Source organism: Sus scrofa, chromosome 9, assembly GCF_054392235.1.
Source record: "Sus scrofa isolate SSC_HxYL_T2T_F1_AM1 chromosome 9, Sscrofa_HxYL_maternal_Yorkshire_Landrace_v2.0, whole genome shotgun sequence".
In the NCBI taxonomy this organism is placed as follows: domain Eukaryota; kingdom Metazoa; phylum Chordata; class Mammalia; order Artiodactyla; family Suidae; genus Sus; species Sus scrofa.
The window spans coordinates 61,047,511-61,059,170 of NC_139391.1; the positions used below are offsets into that span (position 1 = coordinate 61,047,511).

General features: G+C 42.1%; 1 protein-coding gene across 5 annotated transcripts in view; it reads right to left on the reverse strand.

Moving 5' to 3' along the window:
* Nucleotides 1-11,296, reverse strand: part of NCAPD3 (non-SMC condensin II complex subunit D3) — a 72,686-nt gene extending 61,390 nt beyond the window's left edge. For 3 of the 5 annotated variants that reach the window (XR_014815609.1, XM_021063171.2, XM_021063170.2), the window contains exons 1-3: nt 11,203-11,296; nt 8,286-8,440; nt 2,720-2,882 (exon numbers count right to left, since the gene is read on the reverse strand). Coding sequence is in view for 4 of the 5 variants with exons in the window: in XM_021063171.2 (XP_020918830.2) it covers nt 2,720-2,882; nt 8,286-8,440; nt 11,203-11,266 (382 nt within the window). In the remaining variant the exon portion in view is untranslated. Of the gene's footprint in view, nt 1-2,719; nt 2,883-3,295; nt 3,392-8,285; nt 8,441-11,202 lie in introns of all 5 variants that reach the window. The other 2 variants (XM_084976670.1, XM_021063172.2) reach the window with 1 other exon arrangement.
* Between the last annotated feature and the right edge of the window lie 364 nt (nt 11,297-11,660).

The window sequence follows — 11,660 nt, forward strand, 5'->3', positions numbered from 1 at the left end:
ATAATGAACAGATCATCAAAATCTGTGGGGATATGGAGTTTCCATCGTGGCTCAGTGGTTAACAAACCCGACTAGCATCCATGAGGACACAGGTTCAATCCCTGGCCTCGCTAAGTGGGTTAAGGATCTGGCATTGCCATGAGCTGTGATGTAGGTCACAGAGACATGGCTCAGTTCCCCTGCATTGCTGCGGCTCTAGTGTAGGCTGGCACCTACAGCTCCGATTCAACTCCTAGCCTGGGAACCTCCATATGCTGCTGGTTTAGCCCTAAAAGACAAAAAGACAAAAAAAAAAAAAAAAAAAAAAAAAAAAAAAATCTGTGGGGATGCAGATAAAGCAGAACATAGAGGAAAATTTATACACTATATATGTTCTTTGCATGTGAGAACAAAGATCTAAGCATTTACCAAAAGAAGTTACAAAAGAAGTTAGAATAAGAACAGACAAAACCCTAAATAAGGCAATAAAAAAGACCAAAAATCACTGAAACAGAAAATGGACGCACAATAGAGTATAATCAATCACAGCAAAAGTGAGTTCTTTAAAATGACTAAGTCATCAACAAACTCTAATAAAGAGGGAAAAAATGCAAATTACCAACATCAGGTATGAAAGAGGACCTATCACTACAGATTCTATAAACAAAAAATTTCCTTCAACCAAAACTCCAGGTCCAGACAGCTTCTCTAGCAAATTCTGACGAACATTTAAGAAGAAAAATAACCAATTCTTCACAAACTTCCAAGATACAGAAGAGGCAAGAAATCTACCCAACTCATTCTCAAGAGACTAGTACTGCCCTGAAATCCAAACCAGACAAACGCATCAAAAAAAAAAAAAAAAAAATCCCTTATCAATATAGATGCAAAAATCTTTCAGATTATACTATACTACTAGAATGAAGAAAAAAAACCAATGATCACCACATAGATGAAGAAAAGCAACAACAAAATCTAATAACCATTCACAGTAAATACCCAAAAAACTAGGATCAAGGCCATCCTCAAAACACCCTCTGCAGGCATCAAACTTAACGGCCAAAGACTCAAAGCTTTCCTCCTGAGATCCAGGAGAAGACAAGATGTTCACCTCCCCACTTGTACTCAACAGTGGACTGGAGGTCCCAACCAAAGCGACTAGGCAAGAAAAAGAAACAAAAGGCACCCAGACTGGAAAGGAAGAAGGAAAGTTATGTCTATTCACAGATGACATAATCTTATATACAGAAAATCCTACTGGAACCAGAAAATGAATTCAGTAAAGTAGAGGATACAAAATCAACAATCAAAAACCATAGCCAAGACACGGAAACAACTTAAATGCCCATCGACAGAGAAATGGATAAAGAAGATGAAGTACATGTATACAATGGAATATTACTCAGCCATAAAAAAGAATGAAATAATGCCATTTGCAGCAATATGGATGGACCTAGAGACTAACGTATTAAATGAAGTCAGAAAGAGAAAAACAAATAACATATGATATCGTTCATGTGTGGAATCTAAAATATGACAGAAGGAGTTCCTGTTGTGGCTCAGCAGGTTAAGAACCTAACTAGTAGTCATGGGGATACGAGTTGATCTCTGGCCTTGCTCAGCGTAAGGATCCAGTGTTACCACGAGCTGTGGCATAGGTCACAGATGCAGTTTGGATCCCATGTGGCTGTGGCATAGGCCGGGAGCTGCAACTCTGACTCAACTCCTAGCCTGGGAACTTCCATATGCTGCAGGTGTGGCCCTTTAAAAAAAAAAGCAAAAAATAAATAAAATAAGACACAAATGGGAGGTCCCACTGTGAGACAGTGGGTTAAGAATCCCAACTGCAACAGTTTGGTCACCATGAAGGTGCAGGTTTGATCCCCAGCCCAGTGCAACAGGTTAAAGGATCCAGTGCTGTCACAGCTGCAGCAGAGGTCACATTCAAGGCTCAGATTCAACCCCTGGCCTGGGAACTTCCATATAACACAGGTGTGGCCTTAAAAAAATAAACTAGGACACAAATGAACCTATCTAAGAACCAGAAACAGATTCACAGATACAGGGAATAGACTTGTGGTTGTGGTAGAAGGTGTAGAAGAGGGAGGATTGGGAGTTTGGGGTTAGCAGATGTAAACTAATATGTATAGAATGGAGTGCCCTCTCCTTCCTCTGCACCCTACCCCCACTGCCCTAGGGACTCTGTCAGGGCTCCCACCTAAATGTGCTGCCCATGAAGGAAGTGGGGCAGCGTCGCAGACAGACTCCTCCCCTGTGCTTCCTTTGTCAACATTATTAGCTATCTTCACACCTTCTGGGTGAGAACTGTCCCACCTACTGTCCACACCCATATGGGGCAGACAACAGTGGACAACCCCCTTACCCCCTGGCACTTTTCTCAGCCTGGACAGGGAGTCAGAAGGCAGGGCAACATCAGAATGGTACACTGGGTAGGGTGAGTAGGAGTGGGGCTCCTGGAGCTCAGAAACATCCCCTTCCAGCCTTACCCCTCTTGGACTGTTTGTTTTAGGTTACAGACCCAGCATAATAATAGCAGAAAACACATTTACAAAAAAACAGGAGACATTTGTAACATGCCCTGTTGTATCACAGATTCACTGTCATCAAGCCTTAAAACAACTCCATTTCAGCAGTGAGGAAACAAAAGTGTAAGAGTTCAAGACAATGTAGACAAATTAAAAATTAAGAAGCCTGTCCTATCATACCAAAACACACATACCTGGTACTTCCAGCAGCAGAAAATAAAGCGCAGCAGCATGAAGGCCAAATTTCCGCTGCTTCACATTGACATTTTTCTTATGGACTTTCTGAACAAAGTGATAGAACACAGCCATCAGCGCCTTGTGGGAAATGTTGTTCTCTGCAAAGAAGGTCCAAATGCTCTGGAGGAGAGGTAAACGATAAGAGCCAATAATGAGAGAAATGGAAAATGTATTACCTGATTTTTCTAAGTACTTAGCGTTTTATAAAAAAGAAGGAATAAACCATCTGGCTCCTAATTATAAATGTTTGCCATCTTGAAGTGAGCTAAAACAGAAAATTAGAAATATACTGTTCAAAATTACAAAGATAAGCAATTACAGAAGGAACTTTAATTAAACTTTCAAAAAATTTTTGGGTAAGTCTGAAGCATACAGGTTTCTGAAATTACTATACCTAAAAGCTACACTAAGACTTTGGGGCCATTCTTTATTAGTGATGACTCAGACAAGTTACCCCTCCATCTATGTTAAATGTACCCAAATTCATTTATCACTCAAACTACTAACTGAAATTAGAAATTAGAGCAACTTACTCAAATCTATGGGCAATGGGAGCTGAAAAGGAAAGGCGTGAAAGTTTCTCCCTCAATGGATTTCAGAAGCAGCCCAGGTACACAAGAAAATAAACCCTAGAGCATAAACCACAATTTTATTAATTATTATTTATTTATTTTTGCCATGGAATGCAAATGAGCTTAATATGGGATCTCAGTTCCCAGACCAGAGTTTTCACCCCAGGCCCACAGCAGTGAAAGTGCCAAATCCTAACCACTAGACCACCAGGGAACTCCCAAAATTTCATTAACTTTGTCACAATTCCATGCTTTCTCTTATTAAAGATGTGAAAAGTAAATAGGTTACTTCTCTAACCAAACATAACAGGAACTAAATATGGTATATTCTGGGCTACCTTAAAAAAGCATAAGCCCACAATAGTTCAAAAAAATCAGACCTTGTACATCCTGCTTCCCTGAAAAGAAAGACAGGGAAAACCCTCCTCTCTGATTCACCATGAAACTTCCAGAATAAATGTTATATCCTCATTCCCAACACCACTTCAGCTCCACTCCACTCACCTCCAACTGTGACCCCGGAGAACCCAGTCACCTCTGCAGCATTTCACACCTGATAAAGGCTAAGCTCACAAAACTCCATTAACTCTACCTCAAAAAATGTCCCTAGTTTTCAGCCCTCCTTCCCAATTTCCACAACCATAACCCGAGACCATGCTATAACACTCATTAAAAAAAAAAACAAAAAACAAAACAAAACAAAAAAAACAGATGTGCAAAATACAGGTGCCTGTTGAACAACATGGGGTGGAGCTGAAGGTCCTTGTGTAACTTATGGTCTGCTCCCTGCATATAAACCTCCTCCACATCCATGTTTCTTCATGTGAGTTCTTCACAGACTCAATCAACTGGGGTCATGCTATCCTGCAGCTACTACTGAAAAAAGTCTACACCTAAGTGGACTCATGAAGTTTAAATATGTTGTTCAAGGCATAACATACTCAGGGAGCTCAGTGTGTGTACAGTGCTTCCCACTTCAGTCCCTCTTCGGTCAAAAACACTTGCCTCAAACGGATCTCTTCATGTTCCTTTGTCGACGGCTCATTAGAAGCTCTTCCTCTGAGAGCTGGATGTGAAGACTGAGCAAGTTAACAGGCGTACACTACTTAGATCTGAGTCTTGCAAACAACGAAGACCCTGTAACACTCTAGAACCCCACAGCGCACCCTGCTTACAGCTCAGTTCCATGTACCCTTGCCCTGCCCCCATCCCATCAGTCTCACTGCAGGTCCCCACTACAGTGACCCTTCCGTGGGATGCCCTAGGACCCTTGTTACTGCAGTCAACATTCTCCCCATTTGTGTTCTCCCAGCTAGCTACTTTCTTTCTGGGACCTTTCCAATCTCACCAGGCTCCTTTTCTCATGCTTCTGTGAGATGGCATCGAACATGTCCTAGAGCAGTTTTTACAAAACAGACTCCGGTGGCCCAGTGCTTCTCCACACCTGCAGACATGGTTGCTGGACATGCGCATAAACGAGTTTTGGTTTTTGGCCAGTGTAAAGCGAGTGAGTGCTCCAAAAGCCAGTGCTCAATTCTCCCCTCCCCCCCCCAGGTGTAGGTTACCACCATATTATCTTCCAAGGTACTTCATGTGCTACTCAGTGTTAAGCTTATGAATGGTTCACTGGATGATTTAAGCTTTGAACGGCTATGTGAAAGTTTTAACTGAAACATTTTTTTGTTAATTTAAAATTTTCATAGACACTTATTAATTAAAAAAAGTCAAAAACCACATGTTCATCTCAACAGATGCAGAAAAAGCATGTGACAAAGTCCAACATCCATTCATGATAAAAACTCTTACCAAAGTGGGTATAGAAGAAACATACCTTAGCATAATAAAAACCATTTATGACTAACCCACAGCAAATATAATACTCAATGGAGAAAAGCTGAAAGCCTTCCCACTAAAATCTGGAATAAGACAAGGATGCCCACTCTCACCCTCTTACTCAACATAGTACTGGAAGTCCTAGCCACAGCAATCAGACAAACAAAAGAAATAAAAGGTATCCAAATTTGAAAAGAGGTAAAACTGTCACTGTATGCAGATGACATGATACTATATATAAAAAACCCTAAGGAGACAACCTAAAAACTACTAGAACTGATCAACAAATTCAGCAAAGTAGCAGAATATAGGATTAACATTCAGAAATCAGTCACATTTCTGTATACTAACAGTAAAATATTAGAAAAGAAATACAAAAATACCTTTTAAAATTGCACCCCAAAAAATCAAATAACTGGGAATAAACCTGATCAAGGAGAACTATAAAACATTCATCAAGGAAATTAAAGAGGATTCAAAGAAATGGAAAAATATTCCATGCTCCTGGGTTGGAAAAGTTAATATTGTAAAAATGGCCATACTACTCAAAGCAATCTACAGATTCAATGCAATCCCTATCAAATTACCCATGACATTTTCCACAGAACTAGAACAAACCATCCAAAAATTTATATGGAACTACAAAAGACCCAGTATTGCCAAAGCAATCCTGAGGAACAAAAACCAAGCAGAAGGCATCACTCTCCCAGACTTCAGACAATATTATAAAGCCACAGTCACCAAGACAGTGTGGTACTGATACCAAGACAGACAGACGGACAAATGGAACAGAATAGAGAACTCAGAAATAAACCCAGACACCTACCAGTCAATTAATTTTTGACAAAGGAGGCAAGAACATAAAATGGGAAAAAGACAGTATTTTCAGAAAGTACTGCTGGGAAAACTGGACAGCTGCATGTAAATCAATGAAACTGGAACACACTCTCACACCATGGACAAAAATAAACTCAAAATGGCTTAAAGACTTAAACATAAGACAAGACACCATCAAACTCCTAAAAGAGAACATAGGCAAAACATTCTCTGATATCAACCTTACAGGTCAGTCTCCCAAGGCAAGAGAAATAAAAGCAAAAATAAACCAATGGGACCTAGTGAAACTGACAAGCTTTTGCACAGCAAGGGAAACCATTAAAAAAAAAGAAAAAAAAGAAAAAAAAAAAGACAACTTTCAGAATGGGAGAAAATAGTGTCAAACGATGCGACTGACAAGGGCTTAATCTCTAAAATATACAAACAACTTATACAGCTCAGCAGCAAAAAAGCCAACAACCCAATTGAAAAATGGGCAAAATACCTGAATAGACATTTCTCCAAAGAAGATATACAGATGGCCAACAAGCACTTGAAAAAATGCTCAACATCACTGATTATTAGAGAAACACAAATCAAAACTACTATGAGGTACCACCTCACACCAGTCAGAATAGCCATCACTAGTAAGTCCACAAATAACAAATGTTGGAGAGGGTGGGGAGAAAAGGGAACCCTCCTGCACAGTTGGTGGGAATGTAAATTGGTACAATCACTATGGAAAACAGTATGGAGGTACCTTAGAAAACTATATATAGAACTACCATATGACCCAGCAATCCCACTCTTGGGCATATATCCAGACAAAACTTTCCCTGAAAAAGACACATGCACCCACACGTTCACTGCAGCACTATTCATGATAGGCAAGACATGGAAACAACCTAAATATCCACTGACAGATGAGTGGATTAAAAAGATGTGGTACATATTATACACAATGGACTACTACTCAGCCATAAAAAAAGAACAAAATAATGCCATTTGCAGCAACATGAATGGAACTAGAGACTCTCATACTAATGAAGTCAGAAAGAGAAAGACAAATACCATATGATATCACTTATATGTGGAATCTAATATATGGCACAAAGGAACCTTTCTACAGAAAAGAAAACCATGGACATGGAGAACAGACTGGTGGTTGCCGAGGGGGAGGGGGAGGGAGTGGGATGGACTGGGAATTTGGGGTTAATAGATGCAAACTATTGCCTTTGAGATCCTGCTGTATAGCACTGGGAACTATATCTAGTCACTTATGATGGAGCATGATAATGTGAGAAAAAGGAATGTATATGTGTGACTGGGTTACTTTGCTGTACAGTAGAAAATTGACAGAACACTGGAAACCAGCTATAATGGAAAAAAATAAAAATCATTAATAAAAAATAAAAATAAGTAAAATGTTCAGAGATGCTAATATCTAAGTATTCTTTGTTCTGCTTTCTGGCCCTTTAGTTTTTGAAAAGCAGTTAATGATCTAAATAGCAATAGGTACACTAGGTAGAACTCAATATTTAAAGGAACCCTTTTTCCGTTTGTAATTCAGCTAATCACCTCTCAGCTTAATATCCAATTTTCTTAAAGTTAAGACGTGCCTGAATTGTTATTGCATTGTCCTTGGCTGTCTTACTTGTTTTTCCTCCTTGCTTTGGACTTTATTCTTTTTTAATTTGCTGTTATAAAAGGTGGTCATGAGACAGAATCAGATTAATACCTTGAACCATTGGGAGGAACGCTATGAGGATATCCCAATAAATGAACCACATTATTTATGCCACTGTTATTGTACTCCTTATAAACTATACACTAAAAAGATTAAGATTTAGATAATGACTTTTATCCTCCACTTTTATTTATCTATTTTTGCCATGGCATGCAATGGCTTGATGTGGGATTTCAATTCCCAGACCAGGATCTAAACCTGAGCTGCAATGTTTTAACCACTAGACCACCAGGGAACTCACCCTCTTCCACTTCTAACCACTAAATGGCTAGTTTGATTTTTAAATTTATCTTTTTTTTTTTTTTTTAAATGGCTGCACTTGCAGTATATGAAAGTTCCCAGACTAGGGTCTGAATTGGATTTGCAGATGCCAGCCTATGCCACAGCCATGTAAGATCTGAACCACATCTGTTACCTACACCACAGCTCACCACAATGCCAGATCTTTAACCCACTGAGCAAGGCCAGGGAATAGAACCTCCCACTTCACGCATACTAGTGCGGTTTGGGAACTAGCCACAATGGGAACTCTGTTTCCTTCTTCTTTTTCTTTACCTCTGTAGCTCCATGCTCTTCAGTAGCAAAAGAGAAAAGACTATCATAGAGGTCTGTGAATGCCCTCAGTCCGGACTCTTCAATCTCCGCTTCTATGCCTGGGTCCAGAGGCTCAGTCTCCGTGAATTCCACTTCCCAAACTGCATCCACCCATTCTAGCGGGAAATGAAATTAAGTTAATAAATGTCCTATAACAAGAACACCTATGAGCTTTAGACTCTAGGTACACCCAAAAAGAGAAAAATTTACTAGACACAACTCACAATTAACTGTATCATACAATTGAAGCAAATTTAGAGAGAAGCAGAAAAGGTTAAGAAAATCTTTTATTAGTCATTAACTGACAGCTGGCTATTAGGTTGGTCATCCTCTAAAAATATCAAGAAGAAAAGCACTCTTTAGATGTAACAGTTTGGGGATGATTCATCCTTCCCAAATGTTCAATCTGGAGAAGAGAAGGTGAGTAAAAGGTTGCCTTAGCTGTCCCTTTGTGAAAGTCTTATAACCAAGTTAATAAACCTAAAAGAAGTGCAGCACAAAGCGACACCTGAGGTCAATGACTGTTTACATTGCTCTAATTATTCATTCACCCTTTCTTAATTGTTCTAACAAATACAATCATCCTCCTAAAAAAAGTTCCTTCATCTTCCCCTGCCTTTTTCTCTCATACATGCTTTTTTTTTTTTTTTTTTAAACGGCTGCACCTATGGCATATAGACGTTCCCAGGCTAGGGGATGAATCAGAGCTGCAGCTGAGAGCCTATGCCACAGCCATATCAGATCCTTAACCCACTGGTCGAGGCCAGGGATTGAAACCGAATCCTCACAGACACTATGTCAGGTTCTTAACCTGCTAAGCCACAACAGGAACTCCCTTTAGCATTTATTTTATATGCTTTTTTTCTTTTATTTTTACAGCTGCACCTGTGGCCTATGGAAGTTCCCAGGCTAGGAACTGAATCAGAGTGCAGCTGCAGGCCTATGCTTCATCCACAGCAACGTCAGATCCAAGTCATATCTGTGAACTTTGCCACAGTTGCAGCAACGTCACATCCTTAACTCACTGAGAGAGGCCAGGAATTGAACTGAATCCTCATGGACACTATGTCATGTTCTTAACCAGCTGAGCCACAATGGGAACTCCTATATGCATACTTGTAAACGCACACCCATATTTCTTGAGCTCATTTCTGAGGTCAAGAACTATCAAGTCCTGCTGAGAAAAGAATAGATCTGGAGTTAGGAAATCAATATATTCAACAAATGGCCCTATTATCACGTCTAGAATGGAAGGGTGTTAAAACAGTAGTAGAAAGGTGCAACAGTAGAGAAATAGATAGAGAATATTACTGGGGGAGAAGGAGGAACAGAGGTGGGAAGGATGACAATCCTTCAGTTGCACCCAAATGTAGGGGTTGCCAGGGAAAGAAATGTAGAAGAGTGCATTCCAGAGGGAGAGGGCCCATAACAAGACACAAAGGGTAAGAAAGTATCTGTTTAGAAACCAACTAAATAGTGACAGCACTGAGCTCACCTGTGAAGGGTGAGGTATCAGCATGTATTCAGCAGTTAGTGTAACAGAGCAGGACCCCATGGAGCCTTCCCAGTCACACACACCCCTACCCTCCCTGTGCTCCATCTGCCTTTTGTCTGTAGAAAAATATTAGTCAAAGAATAAATTTAATGAGAAAAGTGAGAAAATGCACACAGAAAGGAAAACAGTAAGCAAGATAAAATAATAATAGTTTAGCCATTCAACAAAGTCAAGGACCTTCAGGCTATCAAGGGCTATAGATAATATTCTGAGCCATGTCCTTAGAGCTATTTTGCAGATGTTGAAACCACGACAGGTGGAAGAAGTTAATTCAATGCTACCCATAAGCACACAGATCCCAAACCAGTTGGAAGGCTAATGATGCTGATGTTTCATTACCACACAACCAACCAATTAGAAGAACATTTACCAGCTGATCACATCTCACCCCCTTACCTCACCTTGTGTTTAAAACCATTCCCCTGAAACTTCAGGGGAGCTCTGGTCTCTTAAGCACTAGGTACTTGGATTCCTTGCTTGGCCCTGCAATAAACGCTACACTTTCCTTCACACAACCCAGTGTCAGCAGATTGGCTTTACTGTGCTCAGGGCAGGGGACCCAAGTTTGGTTCGGTAACAGAAGATGCAACAGTTAGCAGGTTACAAAGTTAATCTTCACAAATGCCCTGGGAAATAAATATCTGAACCCCCATTTGACACATAAACAACCCAGGTTTAGCAGGGTTAACCAGTTGGCCCGCGATGCACGGATGCTAAGTGGTGGACAAAGACACGGACCTCAAGTCTGACTCCAGAGCTCTTGCTCCGGGAAAGGATCACTGCAGGGCTGGGTGAAGGCTCTGAGTGCAAACAGAAGATGTGGTCATTACTTAGGAAGCCAAGTGGAACCACTGAAGGTTCAGACTTGGTGGGTCATGCCTGCGTTTTCAAAGTGGTCCTGGAAAGTGTACGGGGCCGGAAGTGCCAACACCCGAAAGAGGCAAGGTGCGCCCCAAGTGCATAGGCCGGCCAGATGGGGGGGGGGGGCTTGGGCTGGACAGCAGCCCCAGGGGCAGCGCGGTCAAGGTCTGCGACGAGACGCCGCTGCCACCAGCGGTTGGGGGCGGGGGGAACCCACGGTCCTTCAGTGACGAGGGAGGGGCTCCCGGGGACGCCAGCCGCACCCCTGCACTCCAGTCCAGGAGGTCACTCCGGCCCACCAAACCGACGCGCTGCCTAAAACCTCGGGACCTGAGAGGCTGTACGCGCAGAACTGGAGGCCAGGCCAAGAAGGGAGCTCCCAGAGGAGCGCCCACGCTGCTGACCCGGGCGAGCCCTCCACAGCACCCTCCACAGCCCCCCAGGCTCCCATCGTCTCCTCACCCGGACTGAGGTCCAGCGTGTTCCAGGGCTGTAGGCTGCTCTCCAGGCCCTGCCGCGCCGCCATGACTGCCGCTCGCCTTAACTTTCAAAGCTCTCTCTGGCGCGCGCGCCCAGATATCCCCGGCGGGCTAAGGAGAACAGAACTCTTATGCACCAATCACGGCGCCCGGTCGGCTCTGTCCGTCAGCCAATCAGCAGGGTCTTCTGCTGCATGCGCAAAGCGAGAGCAGGACCAGGACGGCTGACCCAGCCGAGTCTTGAGGGTGGTGTCGAAAAGCGAGCTAAATCTAACGCTCTCCTTCTCGCTCGCTTTCCCCAAATAGGGAACACCCAGAAGCGAATCTAAGGCAGGGTACTTCCTGTTGTAATTGTCACGCTTGCTCTGACAAGCGGCATTTCGCGTGCGCGTCAAAAGGCCGCGTTTACCTGTCAGACCGCAGTCGAACATCTACACATTC